Here is a 19819-nt window from a genome sequence, read left to right on the forward strand (position 1 = left end):
TGGTTCATATGAGCTGTGTTGCAGCATCAGTTTACGGCTTTGTGATGTTGTGCTGTACAACCCAAATACCAAAAAACAGAACTTAATCATTTTTAAACTTTGACGAAATGTTCAGTCGATCATGATACGATCACCTGTTACCAATGAACCTGTTTACCTGTGGAGTGTTCCAAACAGGAACAGCACTGCACAACTTTCCCAGTCTGTTGAGGGAAAACATCAAATATATTGTCTTTGTGCTGTTTTAAATTGACTATATGCCAAAAAGGATTAGCAAATTATCAAGTTCTGATTTATCTATTTTTACACAGCATCCCAATGTTTTTGCAATCAGGGTTGTACAGTAAACAAGTTGTTGTGGTTGATCCTGTATTTCCTACTTATTGTTACTTATTGACTAAGTTAGACAATAAACTGGACTGACATTATAAGTCTTTTACCGACTGCAGTAAATTTGCTTCTATCATTAGTTTTCCGAATCTCAAACAAAGTCAAACAAAACTGCAGTATAACAATCAATGATTTTAATGAGAATTTATACACAAACCATGTAAAAAGTCCTCAGTCTGCTTCACAGCTCAGAAATTGGACATAGCACTATCAGAGGTGAGACAACACAAAGCATGTGCATCATACAATAGTCATGTTATCAGACAGCAGTATGTACTGTACATGTACTCGCGCTCACTTCTCAAGTCCAGTCTTCAAACTAATCCTCTTGTTTGTCTAAAAACTGCTCTGTCTGTGTTTTCTTGCCTGTGCACAGAGGCATGTTCCATCTGCAAGGATTTACTCTAAATTCTGGCCAATAATTTGTTGGGTGCTGAAACATTTAGTGGAGTCCTTGCAGATCGCGTGGTTCCCCGTCACTGCTGAAGCAAACAAATTTTTGTTTGTTTTTTTACACAGATGAAGACGTGCGCATTGTACTTCTCTGTTTTGTTCTCAGTTTGGTGAAGTTTTGAAAAATGAAGTCCTGTTGACTAGTTTTTCACCTTCTTTGAAACTTTCGACTCAATCACATTTACAATGACAGCAGAATGAAAGTCAGATCATGGCGTGACCAGTGGGAGAGGAAGTAATCACACCCTTTCCTCAAGTAAAAGTACTAATACTACACTTAAAATATTCAGTTTCAAGTAAAAGTTCTCCAATGAAAATGTTAAGTAAAAGTATGTAAATACAAGCAGGAAAATGTACTTTAAGTATAAAAGTAAAAGTACTCAATGCAGAAAAAAGTCCCCTGTGACTGTTACGTTATTATACTGTATATTATATGAATGTTATTATTCATGCATGAATGTAAAAATGATTTTACTCTTTAAATAAGATGGAGCTGATTTTGAACTATTACAAATAGGACTGCTGTAATTATTTTCATTATGGGTTTATCCACTGATTATTTTCTCTGTTAATCACCTGATTGTTTGGTTTGTGAAAATTCTGAAAATAGAGAGATTATTTTTACAATTACCCAAAGTGACACTTTCACAATGAATGATTTTGTCCAACCAAAGGTCCAACATTATAAAAACTAAATTCAAATCACTGGTGAAAATCATGAAAATGTAACTGAAACTTAATTAATTAATTAATTATGGAATTATTACAATAGTTTCCAAATAATTTTCTGCCAATGGACTAATTGATAAATTCACTAAGTTTAATGTATCAACAAAACATATATAAGCTTTTCATATGCTTTGTGTTCAAAATCTTTATTGAACCTTTAATTTATAACATAATTAGTAACTAAAGCAGATAAATGGGGAAGTAAATGTGGTGGAGCCGAAGAAGAAAGTGGCATGAAAAGAAAACACTCCAGTAAAAGTACCTCAAATTTGTACTTAGATAGAGTACATAAACGGAAGTAACATTCCACCAGTCGTCATGATTAAATCCAGCCGATCTTCAAATGTATTCCTAATGCTTTTTCCTCTTTGTCTTGTAAAAATCAGAACAGTTTAACTTCCTCCATCCGGTTCCAGGCCAGTAGCGTGATGTTGGAGCCCTCTACTGGCTGATGCTGACATGAGGTGAACTGAAGCCTGGAAATGAAAGAGGCACGAAGGCTGAGACAATCCTTTACGTGCAATTACACAAGGGACTCCTGCATTGTGCAATCCGAACATAAGCCTAAAAGACGGCAAGAATAAACACTTGGACTGATTGCCGCTTGATGTCGTCACCCTCAAACTGCACATACAAAGAGCGCCATCCATGGAGCGCTTTGGGCTGAGGCAGATTCTAAAATCAGCATGAAGAGCAGCGATTCGCCACACTGTTTGACTTTGCTATATCCACGAGGAGAGCTTTGTGATGCCAGGGGATGGCGTATAAATTCAGAGACCAGCAGTTGCACTGATATTCAAGAAGTAAACCAGCCTGCATCTCCTCTTTCTCCCTTCACTCCACGTGGCTGCGTTTCACTGAGGGAATAAATGTGGATCCCACTGGGTTCAGGCCTTCATTCAGCTGTGAAAAACTTGTTTACATCATTTTCTGAGTGATTAAAAGGAGGTTTTAACTTTGATATTCAAACAAAACAAGCCATGCTTTGAGTTCTGTCTCCTTTGACTTTCAGGTTTAAAAACTATGACCTTTTTTATTCTGTGACATACTCGCTTTTTTTTTAGGAGAGAGATAGACAGTAGAGACAGTAATCTTTATGCATGACATTAATCATGTCAGTCTGACAATGTCACAGATCAACATGGCTCAGCATATGTTTGCTTTAAACCAGTCAGGTGTCTCATTCAGACCTCTGTCCTGCTCACATGGCTCAATAAAACCAGCGTCCCCACACTGGTATATAAAGGACACATCTGACATGTTCGCTTCCACTTCTCAGTTTCAGCATGCGGGGACTCCTCCTCTGCTGTCTCGTGGCCTTGGCCGGTAAGTTCTCTTTTACTGTGCTTGTAGAAGGACAGCACCGTCCAACAGGACAGGTTAGGTATTGATAGAAGTAATGTATTGATCTATTTGCAGTCGACCAGTCATGAATAGTGACTTTTAGAGGTGAATTTGACTCTAGCCAGCAATCTGCTTTTGTTGCTCTTCATGTGGGTGTTTATTTGCTGGTTTAGTTCTCACTGATGTCATTTGGCGTTCAACGTTTTTGTGACATGTTTTGGGATCAAAATAAGCCTTTTCACTTTCACATGATTTCTCTTGGATTCGAGTGTTTTTCAGATCATAAATACAAGAAATCAAATCAAAAATGTGCTACAACATTCACAAAACAGTGACACTGACACTGTCTTTGACTTTTATTCCTTCAGCGTGTCAAAGTGTCCGTCATGGTGAGTCTTTTTATTGTCACCACAAGTAAAAGAATATATTTTTTTTAATACTTTCCCTAAACAAGTGAACTCTTTTTGGAAACATATTCCAGAGCTCAGCCTGAACCCCAAGAAAACCTACGAGTACAAATATGAGGGAGCGGTGAATTTTGGACTCGGCATGCCAAACCTTGCAGAGTCTGGTATGAGAATGAGTTGCAAGTTCAAGATCGTTGGTGTGTCAGCGCAAACATTCGTCCTTCAGGTAAGAGGGACAATAGAGGGCGATGCAACCTTTCTCAGAATATTTTGTTTAAACATGTTGGAAACACTGAGTGGTGCAGCTTTAACAATGGTGAGCTGTAATTAGCTCATTTTATGTCTGATTCATAAATCAGATAAGGTAACTGGCAGTGTGTGATTTGTCATTTATCACTTATTCATGTATCATAACTTATCTGGAGGTTCATTTCATAAACATCTGCTGAAAAGTTGTACAATCTGTCCCCAAATGACTTTTTATGGTGTAAAATAATGAAGCTTTTGTAAACCACCTGATCATTTTCAATTTTTGAGATTCTTTATGAAAGTGCTGAAAACCAGTTCAGAGAGCATCTTTCACTCATTAACAGATGATGCGTTCAAACAATGTTCAGAAATATTGAAATCATAGAAAAGTAAGCTTTAACAATCCAATAAAACAAGACACAATAAAACAGACAAACATTTGTTACTTGTTACTTTGCAGATTTAGTTTATTAATATAAAATATAATCCACAAATACATCATGATGTTTGAATAAAACTTTATTGATCCCCATGTAGAAATATCCAAGCTAAGCAGCAGATAAACTATATGAAGAAGTTAAAGCACCTTTTCTCCTCAGCATTACAGTCAAAGAACATTAAAGCATCAGTAATTATAATGCAGGAATAGAATGTAAAATATGCCATTCTGCATGAGTACTTTTGGTAATACTTATTAACTTATACTTTGGTAAAAATTTAAAAAATATATTACTACACTGTAGTATTGCTACTTTTACTGTACCTCAGTTCAAGATCTGAGTATTTCTTCTTCCACCTCTGCTGGTGACTGAAGTACATGAGCAATAAAACTGCTTTTTTCTTCATCTGTGGTTCAAAGGTTTCAGATTTGGTCTTTGAGGAGTTCAATGGCTTTCCGGGGAAAAATGGCTTCAATGCCTCCCCAAAGCTCACCCAGCGGATTGCTGCCCAGCTTGTCAAACCCTTCATGTTTGACTACGCCAGTGGACATGTCAGTGACATCCGCGCCTCTGCGGAGATTACTGACACTGTTGTCAACATTGTGAGAGGGATCCTGAGTTTCTTCCAAGTCACTGTCAAGACCACACAGAGGATCTATGAGCTTGAGGAGGTAAGTCATGACTGACAAACTGCTCTCTGTACCCTTTTCATTCATTCGACACAGCAACAAAGTTTGATTTTGTTTGTAGGTTAGCATCCACGGCAAGTGTCAGAGTAATTATGCTACTGAGGAAAACATGCAAACAAAGGACATGACCATCACTCAGGTGGTGGATGTCAGTGGCTGCAGGGAGAAAGCAGCTATCTACAGGGGGATGGCTACAGCTGTGCTTGATAAAGTCTCCAGACAGGTCTGTTTGTCTGACTGCAGATGCATCTGATGCTACACTTATAAATTAAACCAAAGTCAGTGCTATTTCTGTTTGTGTGTCCTCCGATCTAGAGAGGGGAATCTGTCATTTCAACAGTGAGATATGTTTACACAGTCAAACCAACAGCAGAGGGAGGTCTCATTACCAGGGCTCACGGCCTGGAGCGACAGCACTTCAGTCCCTTCAATGTGAAGGGCGGCAGTTTCAAGATGCAAGCGATGTAAGACAAGAAAATGTCTGCACATTATGCCTGCTCATCCACAGTACTTGTGTGCAATACAAATCAGGTGCTTTAAATAACCTCTCCTGTAGGAAGGAAATGGTGCTGCTCGGTGTGAGTGACACAGCAAGAGCCGTCATGTTTGGGCCAATGGAAAGCAAGGGCAACCTTGTTTACAAGTTTGTCAATGCACAGGCTGATATCCCCATCATGATGCAGAACCTGGAGGAGCCAGTACCAAAGGTATAGGTATATCTGTGTGTGTGCTGCTGCATGAAATTCATATGGTTGAAAAGTACTTCAAACAAAAAGCAGGAAGCAGTGTAAACAATCACAAAGCTAAATTAAAATAAATACAGAAGTAGTAAGAAATAATTAAATTAACCCTGTTACTTTTCTTGATATCATGAAAAAACATCAAATTATTTTCTAAAATGCCAAATTATCAGTTTGTTGTTTTTAAAAGCTGAACTCTCTGTTCCTTTAACAGGCTGTTGAGTTGATCAAAAAACTGGCTGAAGCTAATAAATACTGGATTGACAGCGCAACGACCGAGGATACGATAAAGCTGTATCAGCTCCTGCGAGTGACGCCTTACGAGGGATTAGAAACGATGTGGAGGCAGTTTGCAGGAAATGAAGAGCACAGGTGAGTACTTGTCATCCTGCTGTGTTGGAGGGATTATGGAAACCCCCCTCCCAAATTTCAGTGGTATAAAGAAACCAAGTACATTTACTCATGTAAGTGTTGTGCTTGTACTTCAGTATTTCCATTTTAAGCTACTTTATACTCCTGCTCAAATGAGCACCTCTTCTTTTGGTACTTAAAGTGCTTTTTGTTGCTAATACTTTCATACTTTTAAGTCAAATTTTGAATGAAGTAAAAGATCTAAATGTACCTTCCACCACTGCTCATTTCTGTCCAATTATGAATCATAAATGAGAAGACGGGGCTTCAACCTGTGCCTTGAAATGTTACAAATATAATAGAAATTTCAGACGTCACATGGAAATTACAAAAATATATAAAAAAGACCGTTTTTATTAGCAGCCACATCATGTTCTTAAGGGACCTGCAGTACAGAGTAAAGTCATGTTATTGAGGTTGAGTGGTGCATGTGTGTGTAAGTGTTGCCTCAAATCTGATCTTTCACTCACCTTGACCAATTTGTTTAAGTTGCACTCGCACAAAGTTATTCATTCAAAAGTTGTTAGTACATGTATTCAGCATGTAACACTGCAGTAAGCTTCCAAAGAGAGCACCTTCATAGAGCTCCTTTAACCAAGCTTTTCATTGAACAAAATCATCCAAGGCCATCCCTCAAATCTGATACTGATCCACTCGACTGAATAGCTAATTGAGTATCCTCCCACATAGTTCAGGAAGGATTTATTATCATGTGAAGTATGATGACAGAAAGGTGAAAGACTGCTTTCCTTGCTCATTAAGATGAAGGCAGTCACTGACACCTGTGCAAGTGCAATTAAAGATGACATCTGAACTTCACATTTTTATCTTTTAGTTTTGCTCTCCAGATTCATTTGAAGGATAATCCTGATCTTAAGTGTTGCCTGATGTACTAATTTTCTCTTCTTTCACCGATTAGACGGTGGTTTTTGGACATGATTGTTGAGGTCAGCGATGCCAGGATCCTGAAGTTCTTGGAAACCAGGTTCCAGGCTGGAGATGTGTCTGCGACAGACGCTCTGCAAACCCTTCTGCTGTCAATTAACCACCTGCAGGCTATTCCTGAGCTGGTTGAGATGGCTAAAGTGAGTTAATGCTACAGACCAAAAAGCTGTTTGCAAATTGAGGAATAATACTCTCCAGATCGTATCAAAAACTCTCCATCTCTCTCTCACAGATGTTCCTGAATATGCCTTTTAGTAAATCCAATATCTATTTGTGGCATACCGTGGTGCTTTCCTATGGCTCTCTGGTGAACAAGCACTGCACCTATTATACACCTTGTCCTGTAAATGCTGTTCAGGTAATCAAAGGGAGGAATAAATCGCTTTCCTTTCACAAATGTTTGAGATTACAAGCAGAAACGTGCAACAGAAAGTTCATGTGGTATGTGGTCAGAACTGTAAAGTAGTCAAGAGCTATATGTAAAAACTGACTGCGTACTTGTTTGACATCTGTACTAGCCACTGCTGGACATGGCCTTGGAGAGTCTAAGGAATGGCAATGAGGCTGACATGGTCATTGCTCTGAAAGCTCTGGGGAACGCAGGTCACCCAGGCAGCATTAAAACCATCATGCGCTTCCTCCCCGGTGTTGCTGCCACCCCTGTGGATCTGCCACCTCGTGTGCTGAGTGCTGCTGTGCAGTCTATGAGACTCATAGCTGCCAGAGACCCTCACAGTGTAAGAATTCTACTATGGAGGACATGCAGGACTGAAAGGAGACAACTGTATGCTAGATTTTTTTTATATAAAACAGGTTTCTGGTAATTGCATACTCTGTGTTCTTTAGTGAAGTTGAAAATGAAGTGTTTTGATAAGGAATGGGCTACTCTAATGGAGCAAAGCATATTTCATTTTCTTCATTGCATCCATTAAGAATCATTTTCAACAACCATGTAAAAATGACAGGTCTGTTCATGCTTTTGTAAAGTTATACATAATCCTCTCTTTATATCTACAACATTTACTGTAATCTGCCTTTCAAAGTTCATTGTCGGTTCAGTCAATAATTGATGTTTTGGAACAGAGTGGAAATTCCCTCAGCAGTGGGTGGTTAAAAGTGCGATCTTTGTGAACTTGTATTCATTATAATACTTCTGTTGTCAGGTCCAAGACATCACCATGAGCCTGTTCCTGCAAAAGAACCTTCCCACTGAGATACGCATGCTGGCCTTCATGATCCTGTTTGACACGAAGCCACCAATGGCTCTGGTGTCCACAGTTACTGCACATCTCCAGGAGGAAAAAGACCTCCATGTTGTTAGTTTTGCATATTCCTTCTTGAGGGGCCTTGCCAGATCCAGCACACCAGACAACCACTTCCTGTGAGCAAAACAGTGCAGTTCTAATCACTTGGGTGTTATTTATTTTTGTTATACGTTTTCCAGTGTTCTCCAGCTTCCAACTTTCTTTTGTTGCGTTCTCTACAATAGCTCAACTGCCTGCAACGTGGCCTCGAAAATCCTGGCTCCTAAGTTTGGTCGTCTCAGCTACCACTACAGCAAAGCACTGCGCATGGACTGGTTTAATGGTATGTTCAATTACAGGTTTTTGGATTTCTCTGAAACTGTTTTATGGAAACGTGCTATTTTCCCCGAATACAGATGATTTCCTAATTGGTACAGCCACAGAAGTCTTCATGCTAAGAAGCGCAACAAACATCTTTCCCACTGAAATCATGATGAAAGGAAAATTTTTTTTCATCGGTAGAATTCTGCAGCTGCTGGAGGTACAGGGTGATACATTAGCATTGAAACTTTCATCGAAGATAAATATGCCTTTCCAATCATGAATAGTAATCATCCTCTCTTCTTTTTATGCTGAAGTTGGGAGTCCGTGCTGAAGGAATTAAGGAGCTGTTTGGCACCGGCCTCCCTGGTTTTAGAGGAGATCTTAGTTTTAGTGACTTTCAGGCTCTTTTCAATGTGGTCAGTATACAACTGAGACTTTAAAGCAGTGCCAGTACTGTACTGGGATTTTGTTTGGGTAACCATTGTGCTCTGCTGTTTTCAGCTTAGAAACTGGGAAATTCTACCCAATGATAAGCCTGTCCTTTCTGCCTACTCGCGCGCCTCTGGACAAGAGTGGTTCTTTGCTGATATCAACAAAGGGTTCATCGACAGCGTCATGAGGGTGAGAGAATAACTGAACAAAGAAAGCACACTGAGAATGATCCATTTATGTCCAAGCCAGTTCAGCCAACTAAAAGGAGCATATTTTCATGCAGTGTACAAAGCCTGTTGCATGCTCTCCTCCGATCCTGCTTGCAGGCTGTCAGTCCTTCTGCGGGGAAGGAAAGCCCACTGTGGGCTGCGATTGAGAATTTACAGACCGGAGTGTCATGGCATCGGACAAAGCCGTTCCTGATCTTTGAGGTCCGTTACTTCCAAGCTACCACCCTGGGTCTCCCACTGGAGATAAGCAAATATTATGAAACCGTCAATGGGATCAACGTTAATGGTAAGGAGTCAATTTAAACTTGTACTGATTAATTACTAAAACTATTTATTTTGTTGGATGCAAACTGTTATGAAGTCATTTTTCTTCTCATGTAGCCAAAGCGGCCATAAATCCACCACTGACTGAAAGTCTTGGACAGCTGTTTAATTCTGAAATCTCACTGGAGACTGATGGTTTTATTGGGTAAAATATTTAATGTTCATATAATTCAAAGGAGATATAAAACCAGCATGTTAAGCAAATATCATTGGAAGCAAACCATGCTATTTGCCTTTAATAGACTGCAACCCTGATTCCAAAAAAGTTGGGACACTGTAAATTGCAAATGACAGATATATTTACAAGTTGATGAGGTCAAACATTAACTATATTGTCTTTGTACTGTTTTCAATTGATCATATGTCAAAAAGGATTAGCAAATTATCATAAATCTGTTGTATTTATGTTTGACAAAGCGTCAGGATTGTAATTACATTCATAATGTGGAGTTTCAACTACTGAATTAACCTCCTCATTTTTAGTTTCACAAAGGACTTCTGGGTTTTCTATGGGATCAACACAGAGCTGTTCCAGTGTGGCTCTGAATTTAAGAGTAAAATGCCTCTTGCTATCCCGTGGAAGTTTGCCGCCAAGATCAACGTCAGAGAAAAGAAGTTTGAACTCGACTTCCCTCCATGCAAAAAAGAGTTGGAACTCTTCTCTTTCAGGTATGTTTAAGGCGTGTGGGAAAGAACCGACATAACAAACACAACTCTTGTTTTCCATGATTCTGAATTAATTCACAAATTCCAAAAATCTTTTCTTGTACAACAGTCAGAAAATTACAGTTCTTCCATGCTGTGGTAATAAAACAGCTGGACTGCTCTGCATCAAACACTGAACTATATCGAGAGCAGTTAGCACGTTGTGTTACATACTGAAATTCAATATACTGGAAACGTTGATAAATGGTTTGTCCTGCACGTCACTGGAGTAAGAACCCGACAGTAGCGTCCTTACCTATTTATTGCCTCAAGAAATTGATACTGAAACAAAAATCAATTCTGAATTGGATCCTGACACTAAGATATGCCAGTAATGCTGCTAATGTGTTAAGTCTAAGAATTCTACCTTTCCTTTCCAACCAACAGCTCCAATGTATACGCAGTCACCAGGAACATTGAAGAGCCAGCTTTGGCTAAAATGACTCCAATCATGCCAAACGCTATTGACTCCAATGATGAAGTCATCCACATGAACCCCTCAGTTGTGAGGCCTGAGTCAGATCAGGTGCAGTCAACATCTTTTGCTTTTAAGAGAAGCTAATTACAATTTGCAGGTTTCTAATGTCTTTGTGATTTTTCCAATCCTGCAGTTCCAGAGACCAAACAGCTGGCATCCAAGAGCCAAAATGTGTTCTGAGAGTAACATTTATGGAGCAGGTTTCTGTGTGGAATCTGAGTTGAGGAGAGAGTATTATCATGAGGAATACCCCCTGTACTATTTCCTGGGATACACTAATGTGGCATTCAAACTAGTTCCAGGTGAGTCAAACACATTACATCCTACAGTACTGCTCATGTAACAAACTTCCATTTGGCCTGAAGAATATCACAAATAGAGTTGAAGCAGACAACTTAAATGAGTTTTGATGTCTGCACTCAGTGAAACCTGTAATTTTATTACCCAGTTTGCAAACGTTGCTGCTATAGTTGCTGCCTCCAGCAGCATTTACAGCATTTTATCACTGCAACACCACCTACAGTCCACTGATGCTGCTTCAGGAGGCATTTGTCAAGGAAATAGCTGTCTTTGCTCCATGGATACCTCTGCTGCTGCTGCTGCTGCATTTTGCAATTTTGACATGATGACTCATAATATTGAACTGTTGGCTAAGAACAGTCAATGCAAGGCTTAGCTCTTAAAGTTGGACTGCTGGCTTGGGTTATTATCAATATGAACTTCTGCTGACTGTATGAATTCCCACTGGTTTGAATATTCTGACCTGACCAAACTGCAATAAAAAGGGACAACAGAAAAGCAGTTTTACCTCATCAGAGTTATGTTGCTACATTAATTCCTCAGAGTAACTTAACATCAGACTGACAAGCAGTGTGTTACTGGCCTCACTGTTTGAACATTTTAGATCTGTTGCACCTCCAGGTGCGGCCTGTAACCGGCCAACAGTGATGTCACAGTGTACTGACACACCTTAGAGTACACTTTTACATAACTGCAAGAAGTTAAACCACTGATAGTCAGCAAAAGCAAGACTTTCAGGGAGTATTAAGTTTCTCTTTAATTGCTCATTTCAATCAATAGCTTCTTGGTTTTGCATAATTATCAAAGCAAAAAAAATTTATGATGGATTTGGACAAGTTTTTCTCTAATGTAGCCTGTGCACTTCCATTAGCCCAGGCAATCAAAGCTGTTGACAAAATCCACTTTGAGGTTAATGCCGGCCCGAGCAGACATCCAATGGGCACACGCCAACTGCTTGAGACTCTGAGGAGGCTTTCCAAGGTATTTGGCTACCCTTGCAATGTTATTATCTCTGCAGCTGCTCTGGTTTTTTATCCATTCAAATTCTCCTGTTCCTTAATTGTGTTTACAGGAAGCCACCCAGCAAGTACGTCTGTCTTCTGATTCAGCCTCAAGCGTCAGAGGATCTCATAACAGCCATCATGACAATGTAATGGAAGTATGCTGTGCACCACAGGGAACAACCTAAAATATGTTTCATTACACAATATAGACAGTTTGTACTGAGCAATGTCATCATGTAAAATGTTTTCACTGTCCTGATAATTCATGATCCCATCAGCCCTAAGAAAAAGTGGCCCAAATATGAATGAATAATGCAGCTATTTCTTTTCATCAAACACTCCACACAAAGTGACGTTCATCTGACATATACAGTTTTTTCCTCTCAGTCTTGTTGACTCTTATAGTCTCCAGTCCCATTGTCCACCAATCCCACTAGATTTTACCCACAATTACACCGGTGCATAGTCATAACACTGTGTACGTACTGGACATGGTGCACACAAGTCCATTTTACAGTGTGCTTTCCTTCAAATCCAATAGGCCTGGGACTCAACACCTGAAGCTGTGTTCAATATTAAAGCCTTTGCCATGAGTGCCAACCAGAAGCCAGAGGGTTATGATGCAGCCATCTACAACATGCCGGCGGCAAATATTCAGAACACCCAACTGATTGTGTCTCAGGTTGGAGAAGACACCAACTGGAAGATGTGTGTTGACTCCACTGTGACTGCACATTCTGAAGCAAAGGTAGATATAAAACACACAGGAAGGGCAGCTGGGGCATTTGTTTTTATTCTTATCTGGGTGTATACAATGTCAGCCAATACAGGGTAAAATTTTTGCATTAAAACTAATATGTATGGTCTGTTCAAGGCATTTTATTATATTTCATATCACATATCAAGGCTGAAGCAAAGGCTTTTGTTAGTAGAGATTGATCTCTTGTGTTTGGTTTAGGCACACGTAAGATGGGGAGCTGAATGTCAGTCCTATGAAATGTCAATGAGAGGGGCAACTTCACATCTGCCTGGTTCCAAGCCAACACTCAAGGCCAAATTCTACTGGACCAGTATCCCTGAAACCATGGCAGAGATGGGCAGAAGGTGAGCCTTCGTGGAATAAAGTCACAAGTCAGCTCACTTTGCCTTACACTTACCGGCAACTGTTGCTAAAGAATCTTTTTGCTTTTCCCAGAATTGAAAGTTATGTCCCAGGCATAGCTTTCCTTCTTGGTTTCACCCAGCAACATGAGAGAAATGCCAAGCGGGAGGTTTCTGCATCGGTTGTTGCTGCCTCAGCAGACAGTGTCGATATGAAGATTAAATTCCCAGAGGTGCTGGATGAAACATTAACTGCATTTATTTATGCAAAACCTCTAAATCCTTGCATTGTATGCAAGTAATGTTGACTGCTGTATTTACATGGATGTGTCATTCCCTCTGTCTTGTCATTAGTATACAGTCTACCGCCAAGCTATTCCAGTTCCACTGCCTCCTGCCAGTTTTGTGGAGTTTCAACACGACATCAGAAACACAACAATAGACAGCTTTGGACGCGCATAAAAACCATGTAAGCTACATAAACCAGTTTGATTGAGCTTAAATGAATGTTCATACTAATTTTCTGTGTCGTTTTGAATATTGTGTAATTTGGTGTGTGTATGTGTGTGTGTGGCAGTGGATTGTTTTGACATGTTTCTATGCAGAGCAGATGAGCGAAAAACAAGCAAAGGGCTGTGCCATTTTTGCTTGCTTTATAAAATATGTTTTGTGCTGCAGAAAGACAACAAAGCCCAGATGGGAGCCAGATGCCCCTTTTCAAAGTGATAACACTGCAACCAAAATCCCACCACCGTGATGAAAGTGAGGATCATAAAAGATGCATCAGTAATCCGTCAGATGTCACCAGTTTGGAAATAACCTGTAAAGGTCCTGATTTATTCATTTGAAAACATGTTAATATTTGAACACCGCCTTTTGACGAAACACCGTGTAAATTCATGCTTATGTTCTAAAATACTGTATCTTCATAATACTGGCTGTGCCAAAAACTGTTTCAGAAAGTTCAGTTTTCCTGTGCTGATTCTGTCAGTATAAACCCTTTGTGCATCCAAACATTGTGTTAAATCTGTGTAGCCCGTGATAATAATGCAGGCCTGCCTGGTTTTTCTTACTTTCCTATAACAACATTTAATGAATCTCCCAAGTTTAGTTTCTGCTTCTTCATGTACAAAGAAATATTTAAAAAGTAGCTGGATGTAATTTACAACTAATTTATTGACATACGGCATTACACTAACAATGATGTATAATCTGAGCTCATTCGTAAATATTACACAATATTGTTAATTTAGACAATGATCAGCAGTACTGATGAAATCTCTGGAAATCCTGAAAACCTGATGCAGATTGAATCGTGAAATCTTTTCTGATGCAAACTTTGCAGCTCTCTTTGCTTAAGTTTTATAAAGAAACCATTCTGGATAACATCATATTTGCCAAATCAAATGTCTCTTACAATATGTAAGAAATGGAGTGGAAACGGCATAAAACACAAACCAAATGTTGGCAGGTTTGTCTGCTCTGGCAGCCAATTTGGCAGATAAACAGTCTTTGTTAACAGGTCCTGTTATACTCTAAATACCCCATCTGATTGTCAAAATACAGAATAGTGAGGGTTGGATTCACTAAACTGGTTCATAAATGTCCTTTTTGGAAGGTGTCTGAAAGAGACAGTTGTTTACAAGGTCTGTGTGACCTGCTGTGTTTGTTTGGTCAACTGACCCAACAGAGCTGTTTGCAGATGCCAGTACACAATATCACCGAGCTTGCCCTTAAAGTTCACTGCCTCTGCCACACAAAGCACTCTGTGCCCTTTGGTACAGCATGGACTGCATTATTTAATATTCAGAGATCTCAACGTAGAGGTGTTGCTGTGTGAATGGATGAAAGATTTAATGAATATTAATTGGGGCTCCTGAGCTGGGCCCGGCCCAGTTCTCAACTTTGAGTCGTAACAAATGGGATGCGTCACGAGCCAAAGATAATGATTCCATCCTAACCGAAGACTGGTTGTCCTAACTACTCCTGGCTCTGCCTCTCCTGCCTACGCTGATTTAGCCAGATGGTGTTGAATTGCAGAGAAAAGACATCGCCATCAAAGGCTGAACAGGATGAGCACAATTATAATGGCACCATTATGTTCCATTTACATCTTTAATATCCTGCGGGCTTTCAAGTGTCGGTTGATTGCAAGTCTGTTGTGCCGACATCAAGATCCACATCACCTCCTGTCATCTATAAGATCAGGTTACCCTGACCTTGTGTTGACAGGTGAAATCAGCTGGTTAGAAAGCATTAGTCAATGATTGATCAGGTCATTTGGAGGAGGAGGGATAGGCCATCCCCTCCTTTTTATTGCTGCTCACTCTGTGATTGTGACTTGCCTCATTAGGCAGACTATACCAGCCCTGCTAAAAGCCATCAGAGGGTAGCTGATAATAAAACCGTGGCTGCAGACATTTATGTCCAATTGTAGCTGTTACTCCATGTTTTGTGCACAGAACATTGTTGGAGGCACAAAAAGTCAATGCAAACAAGTGACGGGTCTTTATCGAAAATGATTGGGGAACAGTTTTTGAACAAACAGCATACATTAAAAGGAACAATTTAATGATGAATAGATTGAATTTTGGAAATCTCTCTGAAGTCTGTCGTGTTTTAAAAGATGAAACAATATCCTGTAAAATTGTATTTCTTAAAAAGTTCACATTTTTGGCGCTGACATCGGTGAAAATAATCCTGTGTTTTGTGTGTGTGTGTGTGTGTGTGTGTGTGTGTGTGTGTGTGTGTGTGTGTGTGTGTGTGTGTGTGTGCGTGCGTGTTAAAGTGTGAGCACTAGAGGACAGTGTTTACCAGACATTAAAATATGCCTGGCACAGTGATTACAGCCTGGCACCAGTGTTTGCTCGGTTCACAGAGAGGGCTATGCAGTGGATGGATGTTGACAGTCTGAGGATAAATAAACATATGTCTTGGCACGGCAAAAGTGCTCCCACAACAAGGACACATTTTATTCTAATCTAAAAAAATTAAAATACTCACTATAAATATGCTTTGCATCCTTATTAAGGCAACAACAAACTATACTAACCACAGTATCTAGGATCTATGTTCAGGTTATTTGCTAATATTTGTGCTAAATTAAGCACTTAACGGGATCACTGTCATATCTTTGCTGATCCAGATGTCCTTATTAGCAAGATGAGCTGCTTTGATGTGAGGTGAAGAAGAGCATTAGTAAATGATCAATCTGGTAATTTGGAAGGAGCCATAAACCGGATTGCTTTTTCAACAGCACACATGATCTAAAATAAACTGCCTGCCCTTTCAGTTAAAGGTACACAGAAACGAGGCTTGTGTGCAGGGTGAAATGTGAGTGGGGGCAACTGACATTATCAAGTGGCGACACATTGTCAGGGACAGTTCATGACACCGCCGGAGGGCTGAAAATCTAACGTCACGACTGCTGTCAGACCCCCACTGAGCTCACATTATTCCCCCAATAACTTCACCATCACTCTCACCAAATGAGCTTGTTGCCACGTTCGCTGAATGTTATTAAGAAATCGTGTTGCACTGCACGTAAGCAGTGGTGCCATGTTTTTCAGGGGAAGCCACATTTACTTTGAGACTTTACTCTTGAGAAGCTCATGGCTCGACCCTTCATTTGAAACACTGCTGTTATTCTAAGTTTATGATCACAATGATGACACATTCAGACTGTTGTGTCAATATTTTAATAACATGACATTACCATGCGGTGTTATTGCCATTACTTTGAACAGCAGCAGTGGTGACGACCTCATTGGGGCTTTTGTATAAACAGAACTACCATCTGAGGTCAGATGGCTGAATTGAGCTTTGTCAGGACACAGGCTGTAAGAGCTCCTTGTCTGAGGCATGAGGCTGAGTATCTATTGAACCAGAACACTGATCATCTGAGGAGCTGTACGATAATAAAGGCTGTGTTACGAGCCTGAAGGCTACAGAAATACTACTCCACAAAGAATATTCAGCCATAATGCTTATCCTCAATTCAAGAGCTTACATCGGTCAGTCATTTACTGCTATGTGAGTGCTTTTTTTTTTTTTTTTTTAGCTTTTTATGTTTCCATTTTGAAAAAAAAATGTGAGGCCTCTCATTCTACTTACTGACTTGATTAGATTAGCGATTTAGAAATTGACATGCTGATAAATGGTGGACCTAAGACTGGAATATTACTGTTAAACCATGCTCTGGTGGATCCATCAGATAATACATTAACTATGGTTATCCAAAAGCAATTGGTTACCCAAAAAGTAATTAGAATTGTAATTATGTTTGACGCCTCCAGACTTCAGAGATCTGTTTTTCTGCAGCGCTGTGAATCTTAGTTTGAGTTTTTCTTTTACTGTTATTTTGCCATTGTCACAGAGTCTAGAGAATTGATTAGTTAGAGAGGGGTATGATTTGGACCACGGTGACGACACGATTGATTTTGTGGGGAACTGTCATTTCCATAGTTTCCATTCTGCCAATGAGAGGCAACAGAGTGTGCATTGATGAAAGGTCTATATTTTAGAGTATGGAGTTAAACAGACCACAACAGAAATGTTTGGTGGCAGTGATGATGCCAAAATAGTTTGTCAGGTAGTGGTAAGTATTGGACTAAATACAGAGTGAATACATAAAGTTTTAAGCATTTTGTGGGGTGGTAGGATGTTTGAGAACCTAATCGCTGCATACAGTCAGCTGATTGATTGATTGATTGATTGATGAGCATTAAGGCCAAGCAGTGACGGAGAAACTGGAGGTCCTTGTTAGATTGCAGTTAAAGGTGACCTGAAGTGATCTTCTTCCGGTCAGTGAACAATCATCCAAAGCTACATAGTTTGAGGGACGTCTTCAGATATGTTTCCTCGCTCCGGAAGGCTGTTTCTATGAATTTCTGTGTTGTAAAATTGAAAAGTCTTTGTGTATAATAGTGTGAACGTCTACTGAATCCTATCGAGAAGCACCTCGTACCAAGGCAGTTTTACTGAGGCAGCTTTTGCTTCTGTAATATTTTTGGGATTATTCTCAGCTATCCAGAAAGTAGATCACTAATCCATAAACCCTGCCAGTGGCCCCTACTTGCACTCTAACATAAACCCTACAATAATGATTTATAAAGGGTGTGCTCCCTAAGGGAGCATGGATGAGGCGGGCAGCTCAGTGTGTCAAAATGACTGACCAGATGACACTGTTAAAAGTCCAACATTCGTGGGAGTGCTGACATACACTTACACACTAAAACACACAGTGTCTCTGCTCAAATGTTGACCTCAGAGCACTAACTGCACCCACACCTCAGGCTGGAAGCTACCAATTCAACATGGACAGTTAGACGCTGTGTGAAAAACAGCTATTTTGACGTAGTTATAATAAATGTTGTTATATTAATAATGGCTCACATGACTACTTTTATGTGAAAGGGGTCACTCAGAGAGACTCTGCGGTTCCCCTCAGTTCTGCTGTTTTATCTTTCAGCTCGTTGTTTTAAATCTCCAGCCTGCAGCTTCACCGGTTTGGTTCACTCTCACCACTCATCGCCTCCCATCCAGCCACAGGGGGCAACTGTTTTCAACACTGTGTATTTTAAAACCAAAGCAGCAGGCAAATTCAAATTTTGAAAAGTCAGGAGATCACCAGAGTGATTACAGTTCATCGTGAGGGGGTCAGGGGTCAGGAATGTCTGTACTAAATTTCATGACAATCCATCTAATAGTTTTATTTTATTCAGAATACATGACTTAACCTCCCCGGCACCAAGCAGCAGACAAAGTTAGTGACTAGCTGGTGAGCACAATGGAACATTTAGCAGCTGAAGACCTAGATAGTCTTCGTCAGGAGTTGGTAGAGACCAAATAAGAGCTAAAAGGAGAGTGGCTATATGACTTACATTCACAAGTGGAAAGAAACGTGCTGCTGTTGCTTTGTGTTTGCTAAAAGTTAAAATAAGCAAGTTTTAGCCAAGAACGTCAACGTATCAACTGAAAAGATGGCAATATGTCAGTATTGTGTTTACAGCTTTTTTGAACTGCCCCCAAAGTCAGTTACTTGTAGTTTTCCAGGTTTAATTGATGCATAGTGACTGTTTCCAAAAAGGCTGTGATAAACTACTCAATAGCTCCATTGGTCTAAATGCTGATTCTGTCACTGGTCAGCCTGTCAATTTGATATTTCTGTCTTTTCATTTCCTCAGCGCTCAGATCCTAAAATGACTGACTGTAGCATCCCTAAGGCCTTATATTTGTGCCTTTATTGGACAGCAACAGCTGAGATATAGACAGGAATTATATTATACCTAATATTATACATTAGGTAATAATATATTAGGTAACATTTTGGATGTTTACTTACCTTTAGTTATAATAATAAAAATACATTTATATTATTTCTTTCTATCGTCCCAATTAAAGTGGACTGAAGGCTGCCCCCGCCACTCTAAATGTCCGCAGTTACACTGAGTCATTGCTGAACAAGAGGTTTCCCAAATGTGCCTGCCTCGTTTGTGGTGCCATGCTGTGTAACATGTTTTCATGGGAGGAACAGGAGCAATTGTCTTCACATTCTGGGCTGATTGGATAAACATTAACTTGGTAGGCAATATGTAATCTTTTGATCCTCCAGCATCGTAACTGTGTGTGATAGCACAGCAAGACAAACACATCAGAGCTTTAAATATCCATTACTCTGGTTGGCATCAGTATTATCTGATCAGACATAATCACTATTTTTACTGACGAACACGTTGTAACTTTTAGATGGAATTCAATTTCCTCTGCAGCCATTTACGAGCAGTTTGGACTGAGGAGATAACCTTGAAACAACCAGGAGGGGGCACTGTTGATCTTACCAATGACGTAAGGAGCCTTTCTTTGTGGAGCCTTCTATTCT

General features: G+C 39.9%; 1 protein-coding gene across 1 annotated transcript; it reads left to right on the top strand.

Annotated features, from left to right (window-relative positions):
* The first annotated feature begins 2858 nt into the window (after nucleotides 1-2858).
* On the top strand, nucleotides 2859-13706 carry vtg3 (vitellogenin 3, phosvitinless). Its single transcript, XM_070960622.1, has 27 exons — nucleotides 2859-2915; nucleotides 3400-3549; nucleotides 4432-4683; nucleotides 4763-4924; nucleotides 5017-5165; nucleotides 5258-5408; nucleotides 5656-5813; nucleotides 6772-6903; nucleotides 6996-7155; nucleotides 7316-7534; nucleotides 7961-8178; nucleotides 8287-8384; nucleotides 8458-8582; nucleotides 8680-8781; nucleotides 8867-8986; nucleotides 9124-9313; nucleotides 9409-9496; nucleotides 9835-10020; nucleotides 10444-10582; nucleotides 10674-10836; nucleotides 11706-11815; nucleotides 11907-11984; nucleotides 12380-12586; nucleotides 12797-12942; nucleotides 13034-13172; nucleotides 13294-13408; nucleotides 13618-13706. The coding sequence occupies exons 1-26, from the start codon at nucleotides 2859-2861 to the stop codon at nucleotides 13399-13401; spliced, it is 3807 nt and encodes a 1268-aa protein (XP_070816723.1). The 3' UTR covers nucleotides 13402-13408; nucleotides 13618-13706.
* The last annotated feature ends 6113 nt before the right edge of the window (nucleotides 13707-19819 follow it).

The sequence above is a fragment of the Chaetodon trifascialis genome, chromosome 4 (assembly GCF_039877785.1).
Source record: "Chaetodon trifascialis isolate fChaTrf1 chromosome 4, fChaTrf1.hap1, whole genome shotgun sequence".
NCBI classification, from domain to species: domain Eukaryota; kingdom Metazoa; phylum Chordata; class Actinopteri; order Chaetodontiformes; family Chaetodontidae; genus Chaetodon; species Chaetodon trifascialis.